The sequence below is a fragment of the Canis lupus genome, chromosome 29, assembly GCF_048164855.1.
Source record: "Canis lupus baileyi chromosome 29, mCanLup2.hap1, whole genome shotgun sequence".
NCBI lineage: Eukaryota > Metazoa > Chordata > Mammalia > Carnivora > Canidae > Canis > Canis lupus.
This window is the reverse complement of record NC_132866.1, coordinates 8,696,812-8,723,449: the sequence shown is the minus strand read 5'-3', so window position 1 is coordinate 8,723,449 and position 26,638 is coordinate 8,696,812. Positions and strand designations below refer to the sequence as shown.

Sequence of the window (26,638 nt, the reverse complement as noted above, 5' to 3'; positions counted from 1 at the left end):
CACAGCTCCTGCTCTGCCTGCAGGAGTCTCATGTTACCCTCAGACTCCTGCACCAACGAGAACCTCGTGGTGTCCCTGGCACCTGCCATGAGAAGAGTCCAGTTTTGAGCACGGGAGGGAATCTCCCCACGGAGCCATCCAACCGCAGAGCCAACTTAGTGCCCAAGGGTCTGCAAGAAATAAGCGTCTGGACAGTGAGCCCTCAGATGTTAGTACCTGCCGGTGTTTGAAAACCGGTTCTGAATCTTTGTAAAACCCAAAGGAAGATGTCCCTGTCTTCGGAGTCTCAAAGAGAGGGCTCCATGTCATAAAATCCAAGCAGAATTTAGCATCGGCACAAAGTATGTCCCGTTTGGAAATGCTGTGTTTCCCTCTCTGCCTAGGCTGCTGTGAAGCTTACTCTAAACTTAGTTTTCAGAAGCTTTGGTTTTTCCATCCCAAGCATCTAGCACAGTATCCCTTCCTGTTAAATTGTTTACATGCCTTTTTCTTTTCGCTCTGACTCTCCTCCTCCGCAGTATTACAAGCTAGTTGCCCCAAGATCCTAAGTGGGTAGTACAAAAGTTTAAGTACATAACCGCCACCAAAAATACCAGAGGCAGAGAGGATTGTTTTCAGTATTGCACATTTATTCAGAAGTACATAAATATAATGTTAAATAGCACATAATATGATGTAAACACTACTTGACCCTGACTTCAATAATAAATTCTACTGGAAAAGAAATACTGCACATGAAGATATTTGTGTCCACCCAAGTCAGAGTCCCTCGTTTATATCATAGTAGCACGGTGGCGGGGGATTGTAGTTGATACACGCTTTACACTGGTCATAGCACTTGAGGCTGGGATAGGACTCAGTGGAGACTGTGGCCTGGGTCTTTGTGATTTGATTATTACTGCTGGTGGTCTGGGGAACAGACGCCTTGGAAGCCCTTAAGAAAACACACAGAGCATGGAATTAGAATTTTTCTTCTCCATCCATTTGTCATAATTATCAGGGGTATCTGGGAGGTTTGGGGCTGGAGCCAATCAAAGACATGACAGGAGCCCGAAACTAGAGCTCTCGGCCCCTGTCCCAAGCTCCTATCCAATCCCTTCCTGTCCCACTGCTAGAAATGGAAAATCAGGTTACAGCCAACAAGAGAGAGCAAGCACAGGTGTGGATCACCCAGCCGATCCCTGCAGGCCCATCAAGTGCAGAGCGGGATGGGGAAGGGGCCACACTTGGCCACCCCCACCCCCCATGTTCTGGGATTTACCTTCCAGCTCACAGGCTTCACTTCCCTAGGACGGGAACAGCACGGCTTCACGACCCATCTCTCTCCCAGGCTCCAGGGTTCCTCTCCCCCAAAGTTAATGATCTTTTGTCTGGGCTGCACTCCCCTGTCAGGTGTCCCCGGGACCTTCACCCACCTCAGCTTCCCCACAGTCCTCCAGGCCCACCTCACTGTCCCCAGGGCCATGCACGTGAATGAGAGAACCCCCTGACCGCTCCCCCAACTCCGCTAAGAGGAGGTCAATCCAGCCTGTCCTCTGAGTGAATCCCAGGCACAGACTCACCCACAGCCTCCTGCACAGTCTGCAGGGCCTGGGACAGAGGGAGGGCCCAGCCAGTGTGAGGAGTAAGCCGCTGAGGGTCCACTCGGGGAGGGTAGTGGGGCAAAGCATCACAGCAGCAGCCCCCCGTCTCTGCTGAGAACATTCTACTTATGAGCTCACAGCCCTAAGCCAGAAGGGGGAAAACTCAAGATTCCACACTCACCTGTCTTCGTGTTTTCAGACCTACCTGCTGCTCCTGACTTCCCCCCTGGGTGTGGGCACAGGGCAAGGGATGACCCTGCTCAGGCAGGGAGCCCCGGGTATCCTATTTGAGGGGGTGCTTTTCACTCTTACCCACATCACTCACTTTAATGTGCGGAATAGTTTGTAGTAAAGACAGAGGACAACAGCCATCAGCACAATCGTGACAATCAATAAGCTGCCACCAATGGCAATCAGGATCTTGAGGTCAAGCATGTCATAGGCACCTGTGCAGAGAAGTGCAGGGAGGCAGTGAATGTGGCTTCCCTCCCCATCCCAGGCCCCAGCTTCCTTCAGCGGGGGACCCATGAGCCCCAAACCCCAGGTGTCATACGTGTAAACCATGCATGAATGTTCCCAGGGAGCCCAGGCTGGCCCACAGGGGGATAGGGTTTATATGTGGATGAAAAGCAACTGAAATGTAAACTCCGGCGGGAAGGAAATCAGGAGAGAAATTGGGAAGAATGTTTTTCCTTTTCACAGGCAGCAATGAGCAGCTACAACTACCACACAGGCCTACCCTTGTGCAGGTGGTTTTAGTCCCAAACCTCTGGGCCTCATGAAATACATGCACTGATAGAGTCAACAGTGACCCCTTGCTGTTCGTCAAGTTTAAAATGGTTCCTGGGAATGACAAAGGAAATGTCTTTTTTCAAAGTGTCCTGCTGTACAATGCTGAGAATATGCAAACGCACCTTGGAAGTGGTGAGTTTTAAGGGAACAAAGTTTCTAATTCTCCCACGGACAACTGTCCTGCCATATTATGGTTTCAGGACATCTTAGGAGCCCCTGTCCCTCATTCTGTCTCTCCAGGAGATGACAGGCCTTTTGGACACTTTTCCTCCGAAATTCTCCCACGAAAATTGGCCTGAAAACAGCAAAGTGTTTAATCTGACGCTCTGAAATTAGGGAACAGTGAGCCAGGAAAGCAGCATTAACAATGTAACTGCGAGGCATACTTACTAGAGGTAAACCGTCCAGATCTGGATGAAGGCCAAGTATTAAAAACAATTTAAAAAAATTTAGGGAACAGGGTATTTTATGGAAGCCGTAATTTGAGAAAGAAGGATAGAATCACCCTTGTCAGAAGGAATTAAGATCCAAGGTTAAAGAACTTGCTTTTGAAGCACAGCCACTGCCCAGCCCCATGTTCTATGCCACAGCGATGTGACATCAGCTCTCAGGACAGCAGCTCTTCCGCAGAGTTCTGAATTCTGTCCCATGTACCAGTGTACTTTAGCCCTCAGGAAAGAGAGACTATTTTGAACCATTTAATTCTAAGTCTTTTCCTTTTCAGGTCTTATTTCCCTTACATTGATTCTCAGGATTTGACTGCTCCTCAAAAGCTGATATAAGATTTTAATGAAAAAAAAAAAAAAAAAAGGGAAATATGGGGAGACTAAAAATCCCCTTACACTTAAAAGCTCAGTTTAGAAGGCTGATTAGGCTTTATGCTTTAGCTATGCAACAAAATAATGCAATGCCATTTACTAGAATTCAAGTACATGCTCATTGGAAGATTTTCATACCTAATCAGGAGATATAAGGGTTACAAAAATGAGGGCAGCCCTGGTGGCTCAGCGGTTTAGCACCGCCTTCAGCCCAGGGCCTGATCCTGGAGACCCGGGATCAAGTCCCATGTCGGGCTCCCTGCACGGACCCTGCTTCTCCCTCTGCCTGTGTCTCTGCCTCTCTCTCTCTCTCTCTCTCTCTCTCTCTCTCTAATGAATAAATAAAATCTTAAAAAGAAAACCACACAGATTCAAGAAGCAGAGAAAACTCCAAACAGGATAAACCCAAGAAAATCCATGACAAGACACATTATAATGAGATTTTTCAAAACTAAAGACAAACAAACGAAAGCAGCCAGAGAGACATAACACCCTACCTACAGGGGGACACCAGTTCCAAACAATAGACTTCTCATCTGTGACCGCAGCAGCCAGACAGAAGTAGCACATGATACCTCTCAAGCGCTGAATGAAAAGAACCCTAAATTCTATATCCAGCAAAATTATCCCTCAGGAAGGGACGGGGAAAGAGACATTTTCGGATGAAGGAATAGAATTCATTCTAAATGTATCTACCCCTTAAAGAATGGTTAACAGGAAAAGTGAAAATAGTTGACCAAATGATAGGGATGAGGAGGACGAATTTAGGGAGCATAGTCAAGAAAGGCCTTTCTGAGGGCTCCAGCAGAGGCATGGAGAAAAGGGAGATCGGAGATCAGAGGTACATTCGAGGCAAAGCAAATATTAATGACAGAACTCTGAGCTGCAATGGGTTTGGGGTGCTCAAGGAACAAGAAAGGGGTCGTTGGGGCTAGAGTGAGATGCGTGAAGGGGAGTGGCAGCAAGACACCAGTCGGAAAAATAAGCAAGGATCCAATTTCATAGAGGTTTAAAACCCTAGTAAAAAGCCTACATTTTCCCCCTGCCAGGTGTAGAGCAGCTTTGTGGTATGTCAGCAGGGGTTTGGGGGAAGGAACTCATGTAAGCTGGCTGCAAAGTGTGCTTTTAGACATAAACCAATGGTTTTCAAAATGAGTGGGCACTCGAGTCAGCAGGTGGACTTCAGGAAACACAAGGCCTCAGAGTTTCTGATTCAGTATGTCTGAAGTGGGGTCCAAGAACCTGCATTTTGAGTAACTTTCAAGGTGATGCTGATCGTTCCTGAATTAGACTCGAGAACCCCTGCTCAACAGAACTGATTGTGAGTCTCCTGCAGCTAAGGTAGGATATAGAAGAGGGACTTCAAAATCTCCAGAATAGTAATGGTATTAAGAAACACCCATTTAAGAGAACACAGTAGGAAAAGGGAGAGAAAAATTTAACATTTGCCATCTAACATCTACTATGTCATGTTCATAATATTATAAACCTTATGCTACAGCATGAGGTAGGCTGTGACATCCCCCATTTTACAGAAAGCTGAGGTCAAGAAAAAGAATCACTCATCCAAATTTATACAGCAGGTGATTGAAGAATTCAGATTTGTCCACCCTTGTGTATTGTCCTCTAAGCAATCCTGAAAATATGTCTTCCAAGGTGCATTCGGAGAGACAATGTCACAATGGTAGAAAAGCATGTAGAAGAGGCTAAATTTGCTTTACCTTGAGAGGGGGCCATGGAAGACGAGTTGCTTCACCTTTCAACAGCCTTGGATTTCAAATTATCAGAGATCAATTCTAAATAGGGAGGTCCCACCCCACAATCCACATGGCCTACGGAAGAGAGGTGGATTCCAGGCCCACCGTCCCCCCATGACTTGTCAGAACCATTGGCAAAGCCATTCAGCTTCCTGGGCCTGTTTCAAGATAGTGGGTGCTGTGTGGTTTGACAAGGGTGGTTGTGGCGGTGGTGGCTTTTGGGTCTTTGAGAGGTTTCCACATAAATGGACATATCACACTTACTTTGTAAACTGAGACACGAATGCAAGCAGTGAGCCCCTCTGCTGGTGGTTCATCTCCAGCCACACGTGTTCTGTTTGCAGGCATGATCCCAATGGAAATGCGCCTGGTGGCGCAGCGGTTTGGCGCCACCTGCAGCCTGGGGTGTGATCCTGGAGACCTGGGATCAAGTCCCACATCGGGCTGCCTGCATGGAGCCTGCTTCTCCCTCTCCCTGTGTCTCTGCCTCTCTGTGTCTATGAATAAATTAAAAAAAAAAAATCTTAAAAAAGAAAAAGTGAAAACACTAAAAATTTTTGATGGAAACTCTACCAAGGTGTCTCTGCTAGGGAAAGTCTGCAGTAAAAAGAACTATGTTCCATTTGAGTCATTTCATGGTTCAGAAATTCTGACTCTCAAGAAGTCAGAGTTGCCTTCCTCTTCTACTATTATTCTGGAACTGCTGGTTCTCATTTAAACATAAACGTCCAGGAGCATCTCCTACAGATACAAGGTTATACAGATACCTGTCTTGGGTGTTTGAAATTGTGGGTCTATTTCTTCAGAGACATCCATTCATTAAAGCAGTGGTTCTCTAACTTGTGTGTATGAGAATCACCTGGAGAGCCGTAAAAGCAGATTCCTGCCCACCCCCCGAGACTCTGCTTCACTGGTTCTGGGATGGAGCCCATGAATTTGCCTTCTGACCAGCTCCCAGATGAGGGATCATGGGGCTGATCGGATGGCTACGTGTTGGAGTGTGCTGTGTTATGGACCAACGCAGACTCTCCCGGCTTGGCCTGTTTTATAATAACCCTGAGATCCTTTGAAATGCCCGTTCAGGGACCGTTTCTCCCTCTGGTCTGATTCAGAAGATGTGCGTTGGGGCTCGAGAAACCTTCATGTTTGACAAGTTCCCCAAGTGATTCTGACAAAGATCGAAGAGCAAACGATGAGAAATGCTGACCTAACTTGTCAGGCAATCACATGTTAAGGGGGTTCTGCATTCACAGCACCCAGATTCTGCTGCAGCGCAAAGCAGAACGCCAAGAAATTCTGCAAGTGGGTTCGTGAGCAAAGTTCCACTCTGCTTGGCTTTCTGAGGCCCAGAGATGACCACGTCACTCCTCTTAAACCACTGATTCCTTGGTGTTGACAAATCTCCAGAGTGGAGCATTCAGGGTTTTCCAAAGCCAAAGCCAGGCCACCTTTTCAGGCCTTCCCTCTTCATTCCCTCCCCAGGCCTCAGCTGCATCCTATGCATTAGCCAACCTAGACTGTTTTCCGTGCCCCGAAAAGAGCCTTCTGTGTTGCCTGTTTCACTCATCCAGCTGCTTGCTTCCTTCCCGGGGGAGGGACCCAGTGTGGCTGCATCTGTGCTGAGCTGGAATGCTAGTGTAGGGTAGGGAGAGGTGGGAACCAGAGGAGGAGAACATTCCTGTTCTGCTGGAACCAGGAATGTGAGGGGCTGTGGGAAGAAAGGACAGGCTGGCAGAGCAGGTGATGTGGAGGTGGCTGATGAGGCTGGAAAGCTGGGCTGGGGCTGAGTGAGGAAGAGCCTCCAATGCCAGTCTCCGCGGCCACACCTTAAGAAGAGTCCTAGGGCAGCAGGGCATAAACTCTCTCTGCCCTGCACCCCAAACACTGACAATCGATCCACTGATGGAAGTGGAATGGAAACCTCAGCAAACCTCCATGGGAAAGGAGACAAAAGGATGCTCAAAGTGGTAAAAATGGGGAAATTAGAACACACATTACTCTGCAGACTTGGCTTATTATATGTGGAGAAAACTCACAAGAAAAAAAAAGACTTAATAATAAAGAGTTTGTAAGTATTATAGTCTGCTGCTTCTGCAGAGCAAATTCAGGCAGTATTTTCAGAAATAATAATAAAGCAATACATACATTTATGTACAACAGTTTTTAAGAAAATCAATACCTCTGAATTTTTAATACATATAAAATGTAAGGTCTTCATTAACACAGAAAAATTAAATGGAAAATCAGGAATTAAAGCACATATGAATTATTTCTAGTACTATAGTCATGAATATTGTATTATTCTAATCATTTTATAAAACATACCTTGTGTGTTCTAGTTGTAACTATTTTGAGGCAATTTCTGAACCAAAGAACAGACCACAACTATCAGAAACTGTACAGCTATTAACAGAAGGGTTGAGCTTTAAGTGCAACACATTTTCCGACTGTGGGCAGAAATGCTATTTACTGGCTACATAGGTCGTGAATAAAATTAGGAAAAGCTTGAAAAAAGTAATATACAGACCTCCTGTCACTGAGGTCAGAATGATTCATAAATGAACACTGTATTAGTTCTCACTTTAAAAAACTATATTCACCAAAACATGCAATGAGTGTAAAACATCATTTTCATTTTGAACAAATATTAGATGAAAATATTTCTGGGGTGCCTGGGTGGCTCAGTTGGTTAAGCGTCTGCCTTCGGATCACGTCATGATCCCGGGGTCGTGGGATTAAGGCCCCCCAGTCCGGCTCCCTGCTCAGTGGGGAGTCTGTGTCTCCCTTGTCCTCTGCCCCTTCCCTACATGTGCGCTTGCGCATGCTCTCTCTCTCTCTTGCTCTCTCTTAAATAAATAATAATAAAATCTTCAAAAACATTTTTGTATTTATATAAGACACATAGTTTCCAGAGTAGATGCATTTATTTTTTAGATGCAAATATACCAGCCCTCAAGACACATAAAATAGTCATAATTTCTGAAAATTACATCCGCCACCAAGGCACAATCTCCTTGATTCATATGCCTTCATCTTTGCATGCAGAGGCTCAGCACTTCACATGTTAAACGTACCAGGGAAGGGCTATGGAAAGAAGAACCACTATCAACTCAAAAAAGTTGTGTTTACTGAAATAAAACAAGATGACTTCTCCTGTTTTACATCAAACGCAAAATCTAAAGTAATAATCTTAACAAAAAAAGCGCCAGTTTGATGTTTCTCCCCTACCCACAGTATAGCTTCAATGTGACAGAACATAAAAATAATGGCCCCGATGTAAACTAAAGGTGCAGAAACACATTTAATTTTTTATCTGAAATAAACAATATGAAATGTAATTTGGTGACTGGGAATTAAAGGTTGCAAGCAAGGCCTAAATAGTCTAAGGTTTCTAAGAACAATCAATTAGATAAAAATATATCAAACACTGTACTTTTCTCACGCACCTAAAACATAGGGCCTTTGTATAAATTAAAACAGCACTTAAACACATATATAAAACAGATTCATGAATTAAAATACAAATTGTAAAAAAAAGTTAAAACACTTAAACAAAAATAAAAGTAAATACAAATAAAAAATAAAAGTAAACATTATTGCAAACAAAAATAGTAGGTGACCCTATCCCGTTAATCCTAGTGCACAGTACTGGATTTACAGTAACAAGTAGAGTTCAAATGAACACGGAGGTCACTTGATGGAAGGGAGAGGATGATCCTCAAATGACATGAAATACTTGCTTTGAACCTTGGGGGTTTAGGCTTTGCAATAAATACGTAATAAATATCTGTAGCACACAGATAAGGTTGAGCACTTATCTTTCTCCATTTGAAAGTCTTTCTCCAGAGTCACAGGGTCTGAGGGCGGTCCCCGGGGGTGGGGAGTAGGGACTCTGCAGCAGGTCCATTAACAGAGCAATCTTGGCGTCCATGTGCTCTTGGAGTTTACACAGTCGCTGGTCGACGTAGTCCACGAGTCTCTTTTCCATCAGTTCCAAGTTTTTAGTGAGAATCTTTTCTAAGTAGGAACACACAGGTTGCTCTTCCGTTCTAAAAATACATTTTCAAAGGCCAGTACGACAGTTATCTCTGATCTCATAACACAAACAACCCAACTATGCTAACACCAGCAGCCAGCGTACAGTGCGGAAATCAGTCTGGGCAACTGTGCCGTCCCCGCATGACCTATTTCCAGCTGCCAAAATACATCTGCAACAGGCAACCACGACCTGAACGCACAAAGCATTCTGTACCTTTCTTTCAACATCTCAGCATACAACTGAAATGAGACTGTAACGATGAAGACAGAATGTCTACCCTCAAAGAACAAGTCTTTACTAAAGGTCTTTGGATTTTGAGCCCCAATTCAGAACTGATCTCGCCCAGTTGTTAAAGGTCTCCATGTAGGTCTTCCAAGAACCTCCCCCAACAACTCTACAATTACTAGTTTTGTCTTTTGTCACTTGTACCACCTCATTTAATAACTGGATGATTCTTTTCTAACCTAATATGAAAACGTTTAAAACTGAATATAACTGGAATGGGCAAGTAGAAATAAAAATAGTAGAATGGGGGCACCTGGGTGGTTCAGTCAGGTAAGTGTCTGACTTTGGCTCAGTCATGATCTCAGGGTTCCTGCTCAGGGGGGTCTGTTTCTCCTTCTGCCCATCCCCCAGCTCGTGCTCCCTCTCTCATTCATTCATACATATTTACACACATAAATAAATAAAGTCTGGGAAAAAAAATAGTAAAAAGCACTCCACAGCTTCTCAAGTTCACAACAAATGAATCTAGAGCAGTGACTGAGTATGGTCCACACAACCCTGGGGTCGCCATGACTTTTTCAGCTTCCATGAAGTGGCAAATGTGCTCACGCTACTACTAAGATGTTATCTGAACTCATCCTCAGGATTCTCAAGAACATACAGGGACATTTTCCAGAGGCTACCCAAGGTGTAATGTCACTGCTCAGGTGATTAACACAAGTTGTGGTTGTGTATTCTTATGTTTCTTAGACTTTCCAAAAGTAGTAAACTTAGGGTATAAATCTTCTCTTCAGAGATTAACCCCATTTGTTCTCTCCACTTCTGTGTCTTCCTAGCTACTGATGCTACACGCTTGGGGGGGGGGGGGGCAATACAGCTGAGAATGCAACCAGAAGTTATTATTGAGTCTATACATTTCACAGGATACCATTCTCGCTAAGCTTCTTAGAAAAGAAATTTTTCATAAAAACTGTTATGTTCCTATATAACGGGAACAGGTATTTGTTGTTATTTTTCAACAAATGAATCCTTTTGTATAGTCTGCATAAATAAAGGTTCTTTAGAGGCTTCAATTATTTTTCAGTGTAAAGACCAAGAAGTTTGACAGCCTCATTCCAGTATATATATAAGGGTTTTTAAAACTGTTTTCCAAGTAACTACAGAGTCACAGGAAGTTGTAAAGATGCTAGAGTTCCCAGTACCCTCACCCAATGGTCCCACCTCACCTAACTCTGGTAGAACACAAAACCAGAAAACTGATGTTGGCAGTGTGTGTATGCTACCCTCTCCCATGTACACACAGTCACGTGAACATCACCGCAGCTGAGATGCACAACTCCTCCTTTCCTACAAGGATCTCCCTCCTGCCACCCTGTCACAGCCACTCCCCTAACACCTGGCAACCACCAATGGTCTCCATCTCTACCACTTTAGCTGGGAATGTTGTGCAAATGCAATCATATAGTACGTGACCACCTAAGATTCTCTTTGGTCATTCAGCACAATGTTCTTGGGAGCCATCCAAGTTATTATTGTGTGGGTCAATGGTTCGTTCCTTTTTGTTGATTAGCATCCCGTGGTATGGACATGCCAGTTTGTTTTAACTCTTCATGTATTTTAAGACATTTTGGTTGTTTCCAGTTTGGGACTATTACATAGAAACAAGGCTTTGCATGAAGAACTGGGCAGTTCCTTGTGTGGACAGAAGTTTTCATTTTTCTGGGACAAAGGCTCAGGAGTTGGATTGCCAGATCACACATTAACTGTTATGTTTAGTTTTCAAGAAACTGCCAAGGTATTGTTACAGTGGCTATAGCATTCTAAACCCCACTAGCAATGTAGAAGAGATCCAGTTTCTCCATATCCTCAGCAGCATCTGGTATTGCTACCATTTTGTGTTTTTACTTTAGCCTTCAAATAACCATGTAGTAGTATCTTACGGTTTTGATATTCATTTCCCTGGGAGCCATGAGGTCAGTGATGATCATCTCTTCATTTGCTTATTTGATCTGTGTGCCTTTTTTGGTAAAACGTCTCAGCTGCCCATCCTCTAATTGAATTTTCTTCTAATGTGAATTTTGGGAGCTACAGAAATGTAGGTCATTTGTTAAATTTGTGACTTGAATACTTTCTCCCAGTTTGTATCTGTATTTTAATCCTCTTAACAGGGTCTTTCACAGGCAGAAGTTTTATATTTTGAAGGATCTAGTATTGATGTTAGCATTACTGTGATTCTGGAATCATCTAAGGGTCTTTTTCTGGAATCATCTAAGGGTCTTTTCCTAGTCTTAGGTCCCCAAATGTTCTCCTATATATTACTGGGGAAGTTTTATAGCTTTGTGTTTTTGTTTTTAAAGATTCTAAGTAATCTCTACTTTAGGCCTGCATATCAGTGGGAGAACTGACAACTTCACTGTTAGAAATTGAATATGTGGGATCCCTGGGTGGCGCAGCGGTTTAGCGCCTGCCTTTGGCCCAGGGCACAATCCTGGAGACCCGGGATCGAATCCCACGTCGGGCTCCAGGTGCATGGAGCCTGCTTCTTCCTCTGCCTATGTCTCTGCCTCTCTCTCTGTGTGACTATCATAAATAAATAAAGATTAAAAAAAAAAAAAAGAAATTGAATATGTAATTAAAAAGTTCCCAAGAAAGAAACATTCAAGCCAGTTGGTTTCATTGGAGAATTTTACCACAAGTTTTAAAAAGAGCAACTTTATATCAATCTCTTCTAAAACACAGAACTCATTTCACGAAGCTAGTATTACCCTGATATAAAACCAAAGACAGTGTAAGAAAAAGGAAATATAGATCATTATCGCTCATGAATTAGATATGAGAATACTTGACAAATATAAGCAAATTAAATGTAGCAATGCTTAAAAAAGAAGAATTATACTCTATGACCAAGCAGGATTTATTCTAGGTATGTAAGGCTGGTTCAGTTTTTGAAAATTAATGTAATTTACCATATCAACAAACTATAGAAGAAAATTCATGATCACATAAACTGATGTAGAAAAAATATCTGACAAAGTCCAACACTGATTTATGATGAGAAAGAATCTCAGAAAACTGGGAATTAAGGGACAGTACCTTACAGTCCCTAAGCAGTCTGACTTCTATCTTTTACAGTCACTATATGTTTATTATATCCAGGGTTTTCTATTTGTAAAGGGGAGGATTTGGTAAAAGAAATTTTCAGCTTTAATGTTCAATGGCCCTGCTCCCAGGCTTCCAGGAAGGCTTGACTTTAACATTTTACCAAGGTCAAAATGACTGGGTGAAATCTCAAAGCTCAGGCCCAATTCTGCCCCAAGTACACATTGTCTATCTGCTTTGTTAAAAAAACAAGTAGGGATCCCTGGGTGGCGCAGCGGTTTGGCGCCTGCCTTTGGCCCAGGGCGTGATCCTGGAGACCCAGGATCGAATCCCACATCAGGCTCCCATTGCATGGAGCCTGCTTCTCCCTCTGCCTGTGTCTCTGCCTCTCTCTCTGTGACTATCATAAATAAATAAAAATTAAAAAAATAAATAAATAAAAATAAAAATAAAAATAAAAAAACAAGTAATCAAAAAGGAACATTCCAAACATGAAGATAAGAAAAATTTTAAAAACTTTAGTCCTAAGATTAATGTAATACACCCTTACATATACTAAAAACATATGATAAAATCTGTACCTTTCTGGAATGTCCTTTGTCATGATTTGTGCCTCTTTATGTAAAAAAAAAAGTCACCCGGCAACACATGTTCCTTGCTTGGAGAAAAAAATACGAATCACCCTTCCTAAGTATCACCCTTCTCATCGTTCCAATCCTCTTCTTTGTGAGGACTGTGTATCCAGGGCAGCTATCCTACTTTGGGCTTGAATAAAACTCTCTTCCATCCTTTCTGTTTAAAATTTAAAAAAGGTTTATTCACTTTACATGACAGACCTGAGAGGGATGGGGACATTCAATCTCAGCTGGACCCAGAAGCAGTTTTTAATCTCAGTAATTTTTTTGTTTTGCTGTATCACATACCAGCTAGTTCACTGATGTAAGCTGTCAACAACTGAAGACTAAAGTTACTTTTCCTTATTGAGTATCCTTACTAAAATATTATATTACTAAGTAATAAATATCCTTATTGAATAAAAACCATTTTTCCCAATAACTTATTAAAATCCTCAAATTTCAATGTTATATCAGAGATTTTTTTCCTTTAAAGATTTTATTTATTTATTTATTTATTTATTTATTTATTTATTTATTTATTTTAAGATTTTATTTATTTATTCATAAGAGACACAGATAGAGAAGCAGAGACATAGGGGGAGAAGCAGGCTTTCTGCAGGGAGCCTGACGTGGGACTCAATCCCAGGACCCCAGGATCATAACCCGAGCCAAAGGCAGATGCTCAACCACTGAGCCACCCAGGCTTCCCTATCAGACACTTTAAGAAAATTTCAAGCAGGGGGGCCTGGATAGCTCAGTTGGTTAAGCAACTGACCCTTGATTTCAGCCCAGGTCATGATCTCAGGATCCTGAGATGAAGCCCCATGTGGACGCCATGCTTAGTGTGGAGTTGGCTTGAGATTTAAACTCACCCGCACCCCCTAAGCCTATGTTTTCTTGCTCTCTAAAATAAATTAATCTCCAAAAAAAAGAAAATTTCAACCATTTAATGTCATTTTACATGTGAAAAAAATCTAAGTCACAAGGTTTAAATAATAAGGGAAATTAGTTAAGCCAGGACTATGACTGGAGTCCTGAATTTCAGTCTAGCGCAATATTTTGACATATCACATCTACATAAAGGATGGGAAACATACTAAATATACTCAGCCACCCTTTAATCAAACTAAGACTGCCCCCAAATCGGAATTATGAGATCGGCAGATAAGGGCTTATGCATTATGTCTTGATGACTCCAAAATTAGCCTGGGACAGACAAGATCAGATCTTGTCATGGTTCCCATGGCTCCTCCCCATTCACACCACTTTGTACTCCCTTATGTGATGCTTGTACTCCTTCCATAAAATGCCTAAGAAGTGACCAACACCTTCAATTTTAGGCATTTCTTCAAAAGTGATTCATTCTACCCTGTAGAATATTTATCCCCTATAACTGTGTTAATGCTAAAACGTGGAAGCTTCAAAGATTACCTGTGGAAACAGCTTCAGGCAGTAAATTTTTAGTGAAACAAATCTATTTTCTTACAACTGATTCTTCTATGAAATTTAAACCATGTTTGTCTCAAAATAAATACTTACCCAACACCAACAACGCCTTCACTGGCCTTAGTGATGCTTCCCTGCCACTTGGTGTTATGTCCCACACGGAGATGGTTAACTTGACTACACTTCTGGAGAAAAGGCGGCAACTCAGAGTTAAGTAGAGTTGAGTGATCACTTGCTTTCTTCGGTAGGAAAGAAGAAACTGCACTTCTGAGGTCATTCTCAAGAAGAGAATGGTTTTGTGGCACCACGTTATAATCTTTGAGGTCTGTCATGTTTCCTCCACCAAGTGGCTGCAGACTTTTATCAATATAAGCTTTTAAGTCTTCAGCCAGGGATCCGGATGTCAATCCAGTTCTAAAAGGGAAAGGCGTGGAGGGTGACTTGTCTAAAGTTCCTGAAGCAGATGAGGACTGCAGGTCCATCATGCGTTTGTAACCAGGATTTCCCAAAACCGACTGAAGCTGCTCTCCAATGGGAACACAATTCTAAGGTAAATAAATCCACATTACTATTGATAGTAATGACAGCTAACTCTGGGGGTAATTGCTATAAGTCAGGCAAGATGCATTCTTTCATCCAGTCCTCAAAGCATCCATAGGAAGGAAGCTATTAGATTACTACGCCAATCCTAAATTGAGGAGATCAAGGCTAAGGTAAAACAAGGGCTAAAGGTAACCGGGCGAAGGTAACACAACTAGTAAGTGGCAGAACTGGGACATGAACCCAGGCCACCTAACTCCAGAGTCAAGGCTTTTAATGATTTCACTATAGTTTTTCCTAAAGGAAATATTAAATGTTAGCATGCTTAGTAAAACTGCATTAGCATTAATGTCTCCACTACAAAGGCCTCCTTAATTTATGCTAATTAAATCTAGTACTATCAACTGAGTAACAGTAATTGATGATTTTCTTAGAATTAAATATCATCCATCAAGATTCATATATAAGCTAATCTAAGGAAATTTTTTTAAAGACTTTATTTATTTATTCATGATAGACAGAGACACAGAGAGAGGCAGAGACACAGGCAGAGGGAGAAGCAGGCTCCATGCAGGGAGCCCAACGTGGGACTTGATCCCAGGACCCCAGGATCAGGCCCTGGGCCAAAGGCAGGTGCTAAACCACTGAGCCACCCAGGGATCCCGAAGGAAATGTTTTATAACTAGCTTATCATGGAAGATACACCAGATAGCTTATATACTAGAAGTCTGACGCTTCATCAGTACATTTGTGACATCTGCATAACAACAATGAGCCAACTTTTGGCTATGTCTGCTTTAATGACTTGTAGGATAACAGATTATGTTTTATGGCCTCAACTGAATTGGCAATACTCTATTATTTCATGAGAAGATTCTGGCTCACTTCTGTGATGGGGCTACATGGTCTCCCATACAGGGGCACATTCTTGCAATGCTCCTTGCTATGCTTTTCAATTTTTCCACAAGAAAAAAGCAAAACTACTTCTAGTCCACTAAACTGTTAGGTTATAGACCTATATCCTAAATTGGAAACACAAAACTCTATTAAAGATTTTAATTGGAAGATGCCATTGCATCCTTACTGTTGATCAACACCTACTGAAAGAGACTGAGAAAAGTATTATAAAGGTTAGCTAAAGAAACTCAATATATACATTGTCTACACACTCTAAAAAATGATTCCTGGATCAAACCAACCCAAAACTCATTCAGTCAACAAACATTTACCAGAAATCTGCTCTGTGTTTCCGGTATAGGAAATGAGTGAGTGAACAAAACAAATGAAAATCACAATATGTGAAACCAATACAGGAACAGGAAACAATGGAAGGAAGGAAGGAAGGAAGGAAGGAAGGAAGGAAGGAAGGAAGGCAGGCAGGCAATATATCATGTGGATGGAGATGGGAAAAATACTTTAAGGAAAAATAAAGGAGAAAAGGGGAATAATGAAAGCCAGGGAAGTTGGTGGGGTAGGAGTTGAAAGGTCTCCATGAAATTTCTTTTACTGAATCGTACTTTGGAGGAATACTCTTTATAAAGAAATGTTATCTTCTATTGAATGCAAGTTCTGGATAAACCTTGGACTGCAAACAACTATATAATTTATATGTATATATAAAATACACATATAATTATATACAAAATTTTAAAATTAAATAGTCTCCTTTGGTAGAAAGGAGCCTTATTCATGATGACAGAGCTAAATTATTTTTGGTAGTACTACAATAGTCCAGAAAAACCTTAATGACAGAAAATTAAAAATTATTTTTTTAAATTTAATTTTATCTTTAGAGAGAAAGAGTGCATGAATGAGGGGTGAGGGAGGGAGGGGGGAAGGGGGGAGGGGGGGGAGAGAGAGAGAGAGAGAGAGAGAGAGAGAGAGAAAGAATCCCAAGCAGGTTGCATGCTCAGCATGGAGCCCCACATAGGGGCTCGATCTTACAACCTGGAGATCATGATTTGAACTGAAATCAAAAGTTGGATGTTTAACGGACTGAACCACTCAAGTGCCCCAGAAAATTGAAAATTCTGCATAAACAGCAAGAAATCAATGTCAAAATTGTGTATGAGAATTAATTTGGCAAAAATTATAATTTAAAAAATCTAAATGCAGATAAGCTATTTGCTATATGAAATTTTCTTTTCTAATATAACAAATTTTGATTAGAAATTCACTATTATAAAAATTAGTCATATTTTTCTCAGATGAGAGCTCTGAAAGTAATTTCCTTTTCCTCTTTGTATTAAATATCAAGGAATTCATAGGTAAGTCTATTCTTAATTTTCTTGTGCTCTCTGTCATATGTTGCTTTGCAAGGTCCACCAAACCCTTTTAAAAGTAGGCAGAGCAATATATATAAAATAATTTATATGTATGTATTGCTTAAAATTTGTCACGTTATATAAAAAACACAGAGTAGCTTAAAAGACCATAAAAGCATAAAAGCTTAAAAGAATATAGAAGCAGGGCAGCCCCGGTGGCGCAGCGGTTTAGCGCTACCTGCAGCCCGGGGTGTGATCCTGGGGACCTGGGATCGAGTCCCATGTCAGGATTCCTGCATGGAGCCTGCTTCTCCCTCTGCCTGTGTCTCTGCCTCTCTCTCGCTCTTTCTGAATGAATAAATAAGTCTTTAAAAAAAATATAGAAGCATAATTCATGCAGAATTATGTCCATACACCTATACATGAATATGTAAAGAACTACATGTATGTGTATATACATAATTTTATGTATGTGCACACTTACCCCCAGACTTGTGAAAAATTATTTCTGAATATTTCTTCAGATATCTGAAAGGACTGTCTAACTTTTATTATAAGAAGTTTACATAAGTATCACCTTGAAAAAACAAGGAAAAAAGATATTTGTATTTTAAAGGTCAAAAAAGTAAACAATGTAAATCCTGCATAACTGGGTATTTTTTTTTTTTTGAGAAAAATGGGGTGCATCCTTCCATTCAGGCAGCATTAAATGAATGCTATAGGCTAGGCACTTTGATACAGAATTTCTATTGAATTTTTCTAAATTGTAAAGTAAAACCGAATCAGAGCCCGCAAATTTCAACTTCAAACAGAGTAAGAAAAATCTTCAACAAAACTTTTAAGAACAAAAGCAACCCAAAAGCAACATTTCTTTCAAATTTTCCCATTAATCCTATGATCCTAGCAGTATTATCGTTTAGATTTTAAACACAAGGAAACTTACCTCAAAAAGATGAAGCGATGCCAAATAACACAACTACTAACGTCAGCACCACAACCTGCAGTCAGGTCTTCTGAGATCAGATCCCCCCTGGTGCTACTTGGTCACACTGTTGTCTTGGGCTGTTCTGGTCCTTTTCCCACTTCCTATATCCTTACCAAACATAGTGACTCCCCCATGAACCTTTCTTCCTTGCTCCCGCTCTCTCTTCACTACCTTCCCTGCCCTCTCTACTGGGGATACATCTCTCAAACCTCCCTTCTGCTTCTCCACTCCCCACCCTGACCAGTGCTTCCAAAAGCTTGCAGCATCATTTCAAGCACTATTTGGTTCATATCTACCATGCAATATTCCCAAAATCAAACTCCCTTTTTCCCAAGCAGTCTCCTCCCTTGGTTTCCATTTATATTGTTGGTATCACCATCTTCAAAACCTCAATGTCACCTTTAACTCTATTCCTCTCTGGCAATACCAGTATCAAGTTAGTTTCTAGTGTTGATGGCACCATCACTATAGCACTCCCACAGAACTTCCATAAACAGTTAACAAAAACACACTTACCTTCAGAGACACACACAAAACCATATGTAATATGACAACACAGGTCAGAACACATGATGCAACAACTCTGAGTGTGGCACCAAAGAGGTAATGTGTCATGATCCAGTATCAGATTATTTATTACATATTCAATTTTAGACCACCCTTAACTCTTATCTGGATGAGGGAAGAGACATGTAGCTGCTCCCTCTGGAGTCTCCCACCCTAGTGATTCACTGCTCCTAATTATTCCTCTTATGCAATAATGCTGGGTTAGAATATCTCAAAATGTAGGCACAACCATATATGAACTCTTAAAATAACATTCAAAGCCCTCTGTGTTCCAGCCCCAAGCTAAACTCCTCCTATTACTTCTTTACCCCAGGGAAGTGAACTTCTGGGCATTTCGTAGGTATATACTGTTCTTTCTAGCACTAAAGGGTTACGCAATGCTATTTTCTCTCTCTCAAATTGCATCCCTCCAAATTTACTTGCCCAGTCCGTCCTTCTTCCTTAAAGGCCTAGATAAAAGGAAACTACAAAGATACTTAAAGATAGGCTATAAACTAATTGACCTTTGAATTTTCTAAAGTTCTCAAAACATTGCCTTATTTACCAAAAAGGTGCTCAATAAATATTTGCTGAATGAATGAGTAAATACATGGAAAATTGCGAAGATCTGTAATAAGATATTTTGCAGAAGAGAAATTCTACAAAATGCTAGTTTACAAAAACAAATAAAGATAAAAAACAAATCAATGTAAAAGTTCAAAGGTCAATTAGTTTGACCTACTTATAAAAAGCTGTCATTTTGAAATTTTTAACAGTACCTGGACAGAATCCATCTCTACCTACCTGCTGCTGAAATCGAACCATATTCATCAATTGCTGAGCGCCAGGTGACAACTTTGAGCCCATGGCCTCCATGAGAGTTTGGACCCTCTGCAGGTCTATCCTTGATCCTAGAGCAGGAGAGCTTGTTGAAGAATTTGCTGAAACCCGCCTCAATTGTACCACAACTTTACTGATGAATACACACTGATTTTCACCAAAGGAGAGCAACTATTATAACACAAAAGAGTTCCAGAAAATGATATTAAACAATAATCACTATTTAAGGTCACTTTTCTATATCAACTAGCAATAATAATGTATTTAGGAACACAAACAAACTTTAAATACATTTTCAATTTTAAGTTTTCCTGAAAATTATAATGATCAGCACTTCTAATTTACTATGAGGCTCATAAGAACTTTTTATATAAAAGAATATCATTTCAAAGTGAAAAATATGCAGATATACAGGAGGGGCTCCAATATAGTTTCATTCACTTAAATTAATGAATAAAAATAAGCTATACCAATCTGAGAACCTAACACAGCACAGTTAGCTATAATATTATTTAATATAAAAGAAGGCTTTACAAAAGCACGTCCAAGTATTTACTAAAATACTAAAAATAAGCCAACTTTTAGAATTTAGAATTGTAAGAGAAAATCAGAATGGTCTAACATAACCAGCTGGTTCACACATACGAAAGATGAGGTCAGGGGTGATTTTCTAATTTGTCAAAGGATTATCCAAATTGGGAAACGTCAAACTTGGAACCTAGCTCTTGGGCTTCTATAGCAGTGGCTTGCCCAATACTGTATACTGCCTTATTTCATCCAGGTTTCTGAACCAAAAGACATATCTTGTGTGACATGGACAACAAGGTAACAAAGTAGAAAGGAATAGGATTTAGAATCAGACAGGGTCCGTGATGACTCTACTTAAAGCCTGTGTGTCCCGGGGAAAGGCCAAAAACCAGAGTCAAGAACAAAATAAGGAGAGTAGTAACAATTATTTTTACATGGTTGTATGAAGATTAGGTGTTAAAATTCCCAGTACCTACTAATGAGTAAGTGCTCAAAAAAAAAAAAAAAAAAAAGATGGCTAACTATTAGCTTTCATATACTACTGACCCAGAATAAGCTTTAGTGGGCCTAGGATTTCTCTAATGAGACTCCCCTTAGCACTCCCATAGAACTTCCATAAACAGTGAACAAAAACACACCTTCAGAGACACACACAAAACTATATGTAATATGACATCACAGGTCAGAACACATGATGCAAGAACTCTTTGAGTGTGGCACCAAAGAGGTGATGGTCCTCAACAATTAAGGAACTCCGCATTCAATTTATATACCTATCTTCTAATCTCCCTACTACCTACTTTCTGCTTTTTCATCCCCATTGCCCCACCACTGAATATGGGACATAGTTTACTCATTGAGTCAGCTTATCTACTTCATCACACTAGAATGTCAGCAACATGAGGGCAGTCATTTTATTACTGCTAGTTCCTACATGCCTAATCATATATCTAGCCTCAGTAGGCATTCAAATACTATGAAACACTTCATTAAAGTAAATCTGGAAACTATTAATATATATTGCATAAAATCTGTCTTGGAATAAACAGTTCTGTAAATTTGCTATCAGCAGGCCATGAAATTACTTATCATTTCTTATTCTAAACAATATAACCTGTATAAAGTAATGTTGAGATAAAAAGATAGCAAAGATTTATTTCCTTTTAAAAAAATTTAAAAATAGCTTTATTGGGCAGCCCTGGTGGCGCAGCGGTTTAGCGCCGCCTGAAGCCAAGGGTGTGATCCTGGAGACCCTGGATCGAGTCCCATGTCTGGCTCTCTATGTGGAGCCTGCTTCTCCCTCTGCCTGTGTCTCTGCGCCTCTCTCTCTCTGCATCTCTATGAATAAATAAATTAAAAAATCTTAAAAAAAAAATAGCTTTATTGAGATATAATTCACATGCCAAAAAAATGATTTAAAGTATATAATTCAGTGGATTTTAATATATTCACAGAGTTGTGTGGCCATTGCAATTTTGTTGTATTTTTTTTTCAGATTTTTTACTTAAATTCTAGTTAACATACAGTGCAATACTGGTTTCAGGAATAGAATTCAGTGATTCATCCCTTACACAAAATACTCAGTGCTCATGATAACAACTGCCCTACTTAATGCCCATCCCCCACCCACCTCCTCCAGCAATCCTGTTTGTTCTTCACCATTAAGAGTCTCTCTTGGTTTCTTTCCTTCTCTCTTCTCCCCACCCTCCACATATGTTCACCTGTTTTCTTTCTTAAATTCCACATATAAGTGAAATCGTACGGAATTTGTCTTTCTCTGCCAAGACTTATTTCATTTAATGTAATATACTCTAGCTCCATCCACGTTGTTACAAATGGCAAGATTTCATTTGTTTTGATGGTTGATTAATCTTCCATTGTATATATATTTATACCACATCTTCTTTAACCGTTCACCAGCTGATGATCATTGGGCTCTTTCCAGTTTGGCTATTGTTGAAAATGCTGCTATAATCATCAGGGTGCATGTACCCCTTCAAATCTGTATTTTTGTATCCTTTGGGTAAATATCTCGTAGTGCAATTGCTGGGTTACAGGGTATCTGTATTTTTAACTTTTTGAGGAACCTCCATACTGTTTTCCAGAGTGGCTGCACCAGTTTGCATTCCCACCCACAGTGCAAGGAGTTCCCCTTTCTCTGCATTCTCATCAACACCCCTTGTTTCTTGTGTTAATTTTAGCCATTCTGACACGTTTGGTGATATCTCATCATGTTTTTGATTTGCATTTCCCTGATGATGAGTGATGTTGAGCATCTTTTCATAGGTCATCTTTTCATTGTTGCCATATGGATGTCTTCTTTGGAAAATGTCTATTCATGTCTTCTGCCCATTTCTTAATTGAATTATTCTTTGGGGTGTTGACTTTGTTAAGTTGTTTAAGGATTTTAGATATTCTTTATCAGATGTTATTTGAAAGTATCTTCTCCCATTCCATAGGCTGCCTTCTAGTCTTGTTTCCTTCACTGTGCAGAAACTTTTTATCTTGATGAAGTACCAATAGTTCAATAGTACCAATAGCCGCTGCCTCTGTTCTCTAGCACTTTGATGGTTTCCTGTCTCACATTTAGGTCTTTCATCCATTTTGAATTTACTTTTGTATATGGCGTAAGACAATGGTCCAGATTCATTCTTCTACATGTTGCTGTCCAATTTTCCCAGCAAGATCAGACTTTTTTCCACTGGACGTTTTTCCTGCTTTGCTGAAAATGAGTTGACCACGTAATCATGAGTCAATTTCTGGGTTTTCTATTCCGTTCCACTGATCTATGTGTCTGTTTTTGTGCCAGTACCATACTGTCTTGATGACTACAGGATTGTGTTGCCTCCAGCTTTGCTTTTCTTTTTCAGGATTGTTTTTACAACTTAGGGTCTTCTGTGGTTCCATACAAATTTTAGGACTATTTGTTCTAGCTCTGTGAAAAATGCTCCTGGTATTTTGACAGGGATTGCACTAAATATATAGACTCCTCGGGTACTATAGACATTTTAACAATGTTTGTTCTAGTCCATGAGCATGGATTGTTTTTCAATTTCTGTGTGTGCTTTTCAATTTCCTTAAGTTTTCTATAGTTTTCAGAATATAGATCTCTTTTACCTCTTTGGTTAGGCTTATTCCTAGCTATCTTATGGTTTTGGTGCTAGCCATTGTAATTTTATATACCAAAAAGTAACCCTATACCCACTGGCAGTCACTCCACATCCCACCAACCCTCTTAGCCCTAGACAATAACTAATCTGCTTCCAGTCTCTATGGATTTGCCTATTCTGGACTTTACATATGCATACACACACAGAATCATACAATATGTGATCCCAACTTCTTTTGCACAGTGTATTTCAAGGTTCATTTGTGTTTCTTTTTTTTTTTTTTTTTTTTTTGATAGTCACATAGAGAGAGAGAGAGAAAGAGAGGCAGAGACACAGGCAGAGGGAGAAGCAGGCTCCATGCACCGGGAGCCCGACGTGGGATTCGATCCCGGGTCTCCAGGATCGCGCCCTGGGCCAAAGGCAGGCGCCCAAACCGCTGCACCACCCAGGGATCCCCTCATTTGTGTTTCTATATGCTTTTTATGCTGAACCATTTTCTATTGTGTGGGCATACCATATTTTGTTGACATATTCAGTGACGGACAGTTGTTTTCTTTGTAACCTTTTGGCTATTAGGAATGATGGATGAACATTCATGTATATAACAATAATTTTTTTGGGGTGGGGAGGAGTCCTGTAATTTATCCATGAAGTAGTTCAAAAGAAACAGATTTGCCCAAGGTCCACCCAACTAGGCAACAAAACAGGAGGAATATCCTGGGCCTATGCCTTCCAGCTCAGTAACTTTTCTCTTGGTGCTAGTTATGATATTTTTAAGATATAAGTCCAAATCTCTTTAACTCTTGGATGCTCTTCTCTATAACTTCCCTAAATCCCTTCTTTCTAGATATAATAAAGCCAAAACGACTTATAGTTTTCATGACACCATATTTTTATATAAAAATAATGAGGAACAAAGTTGGACTAACCATATTACAGAACCAAAACAACTACAGATCATACAAAAATATTTGCAACCGTCAAATTAGTTAAAATCTAGTGATGACTTACCTTTATTTTACAAGCATGACTACAGGACTCCAATTTTAAATATTTCATATAGAAAATAGTTTCGTGCTCCCTAAAAATAAAATAGAATTTAACTTTTACTATTATTATTAATAGTTACATTTAAAAATTGTTTCATATGAATAAACAAAGAAACAGCAAAATCAGCTAAAAATGCAGAAAACTGATGGTTGCCAGAGGGATGGGCAAAAGGGATGAAGAGGAGTAGGAGACACAGGCTTCCAGTTATGGAAGAAATCGCTGGAATAAAAGGTACAGTATAGAGAATACAGTCAATGATAACGTAATAGCATCGTATGGTAACAGATGTAGTTATACTTGTGGTGAACATAGGCTAACCTATAAAGATGTTGAATCACTATGTTGTGTACCTGAAACTGATGTAATGTTGTATGTCAACTACACTCAAATAATACAAATTTTAAAATTGTTTCTAAGCCATTACTTAAATCCTGAGATTCAATTACAGTCGAGTCTTTGTATAAGAACCTAGAGAAACATCAAACCATAACAGGCTGAATTGTGGGTTACATAGGCGGGTGTGGCAGTCTTGAGGCTGTGCACCATCTGTATTGGACTTTCCTCCAGAAAAATGTGTTCAACGTTCCAGACTAACTGCCAAATTACCTTTGGGAAACAGACCATTGTGTTCATGGAGAAAGCCAAGAAGCAGGAATAAGGACTATGCATGATAGTCTGTACAGTACGTACAGTGGGACTAACTAGTAGGACCCTCCACCCAGGCACCTCCCTCCATCGGCTCCAGGTCTGCACATTTATACCCAGGAGAAAGCTGACCCAGACTGTCTCAAAGACCCGTAGGAGCGAGAAACTTCTCCCCGCTGGCGTCTGGCATCAAGCTCAGGGAGTCGGTGAGTAGCAGCAAAGCTGAGGGAGGTCACAGGGCTTGGGGACAACACCTGCGGGTGGCCTGTCACCCACCTGCCGCCCAGGTCACCGCACACACTCTTGCCCCTGCTGGTGCCACAGTACTCCTCTCCCACGTACACTTCCATGTTTCTCGCTGAACTCAAGACGCCAACAGAAGCGATTTCTTCACCTGCTTTAGGGTCACATCTCAGGTAAAGGAAGCAGGGCTTTTCGTCAGGGCTGCTCGGGCTTGTCCTCAAAACCACCAGCTCTCGGCTGCAAAGAAGAGCGCCCGACGCGTTACTGGGGCCAGTCGTGGGCACTGCTCGGAGCTCTCGGGAGGGGGAGGCCGCGCGCGGGTCGTCCTCACTCACCTCCTCCACTGAGCCCTGGGGCCCCGCCCCGCCCCGCCCCCGCCGCCAGCACCCGCGGACTCCAGGGCGCGACCCCCGCGGGCCCCCGCATTTCCACGCAGCCAGCTCCCCGGGCGCCTCCCGTGTGCCCCGTGAGGGACCCCGCCCTCCCCCACCCCCGCCCCCCGCACGGCCCCCACCGGCCCTCCCCCTCCCCCGTCTCCTGGTCCCCCTCCCCCCACCTGCCCTCCCTGCTCCCCCTCTCCCCCCTGCCTGCCCAACCCCCGTCTCCCCCTCCCCCTCCGCCCCCACCTGCCCTCCCCCTTGCCCCCTCCCCGTCCCCCCCACCTGTCCTCAGCGCTCCCCCCTCCCCCTCCACCCCCCACCTACCCTCCCCCTTGCCCCCTCCCCCTCCGCCCCCACCTGCCCTCCCCCTTGCCCCCTCCCCCTCCGCCCCCACCTGCCCTCCCCCTCCGCCCCCTTCCCCCTCCGCCCCCTTCCCCCTCCGCCCCCACCTGCCCTCCCCCTCCGCCCCCTCCCCCTCCGCCCCCACCTGCCCTCCCCGCTCCCCCAGGGGCACGACCACCCGCAGCCGCCGCCCCAGGCCCCGGCGGCCCCACGCACCCCGCGGCAGGCGGCGCCAGCAGCTCGTCCCAGTCCAGCTCCCGGGCGCCGAGGTCAGCGCGGGTGAGGCGGAGGCTCTGGGCCAGGGCTCCGCAGGCGGCGTCCCAGGAGGAGGCCAGCACCGGGCGGCGGCTCAGCCCCGCGTCCTCGGCCCCGCTCTCCATCCCGCCGCCGCCAGCCCCGGCCAACCCCGGAACCTCTCTTCCAGGGCGTCAGTTTCCGCCAGGGCCGAGGCGAGGCGAGGCGAGGCGAGGCGGAGGAGCACGGCCACTTCCGGCGCCGCGGGCTTCACACCCGAGGCCCGGGCTCCTGGTCCCGGGGGGAGGAAGGACGCGTCCCGGAGACGCGCATGCGCGCCGGCTGCCCTGGGCCCGGCGCCTCTAGCCCCGCGGCCGGCGGGCGGGGGAGAGCCCGGGTCGGAGCATGCGCCGCGGCGGCCCCTGGGCCCGGAGGGAGCTGTGCGCAGGCGCGGCGCGGGCGCGGGCGGTTTTAGCACGTGGGCGGGCGGAGCGAGCGGGCGGCGTGGGCGGCGGTTGCGGGGCGGCCCGGGGCGGGGGTGGGGGGGGCGCAGGT

The 26,638-nt window shown here is 42.5% G+C and overlaps 1 protein-coding gene across 4 annotated transcripts; it reads right to left on the bottom strand.

The window, feature by feature from the left end:
• Window positions 1–608: 608 nt before the first annotated feature.
• Window positions 609–26,398, bottom strand: LOC140620741 (ATPase PAAT-like). 4 transcript variants are annotated; one of them, XR_012020465.1, is made up of 8 exons: window positions 26,066–26,398; window positions 25,161–25,364; window positions 24,201–24,270; window positions 19,516–19,722; window positions 14,470–14,921; window positions 5,215–5,447; window positions 1,909–2,029; window positions 609–934 (listed from the first exon to the last, which is right to left on the bottom strand). XR_012020465.1 is itself a non-coding variant. In XM_072804995.1 (6 exons), the coding sequence occupies exons 1-6, from the start codon at window positions 26,227–26,229 to the stop codon at window positions 8,765–8,767; spliced, it is 1,332 nt and encodes a 443-aa protein (XP_072661096.1). In that variant the 5' UTR covers window positions 26,230–26,392; the 3' UTR covers window positions 7,856–8,764. The 4 variants fall into 4 exon arrangements, 2 of the variants coding, with proteins under 2 accessions (XP_072661096.1, XP_072661098.1); XM_072804995.1 differs by lacking the exons at window positions 609–934; window positions 1,909–2,029; window positions 5,215–5,447 and adding an exon at window positions 7,856–8,999 and having other exon boundaries at window positions 26,066–26,392; XM_072804997.1 differs by lacking the exons at window positions 609–934; window positions 1,909–2,029; window positions 5,215–5,447 and adding an exon at window positions 9,006–11,980 and having other exon boundaries at window positions 26,066–26,397.
• Window positions 26,399–26,638: the final 240 nt, after the last annotated feature.

Bases quoted from the DNA above. Each gene is read 5' to 3' on its own strand.
- LOC140620741 (XM_072804995.1), bottom strand. From the start codon at position 26,229: ATGGAGAGCGGGGCCGAGGACGCGGGGCTGAGCCGCCGCCCGGTGCTG. The intron at 24,271-25,160 runs GTGGGTGACAGG...TTTTATTTTTAG, and splicing joins TGCGGTGACCTGGGCGGCAG to GGAGCACGAAACTATTTTCT. The intron at 19,723-24,200 runs GTAAGTCATCAC...GTGTTATAATAG, and splicing joins GTCATGCTTGTAAAATAAAG to TTGCTCTCCTTTGGTGAAAA.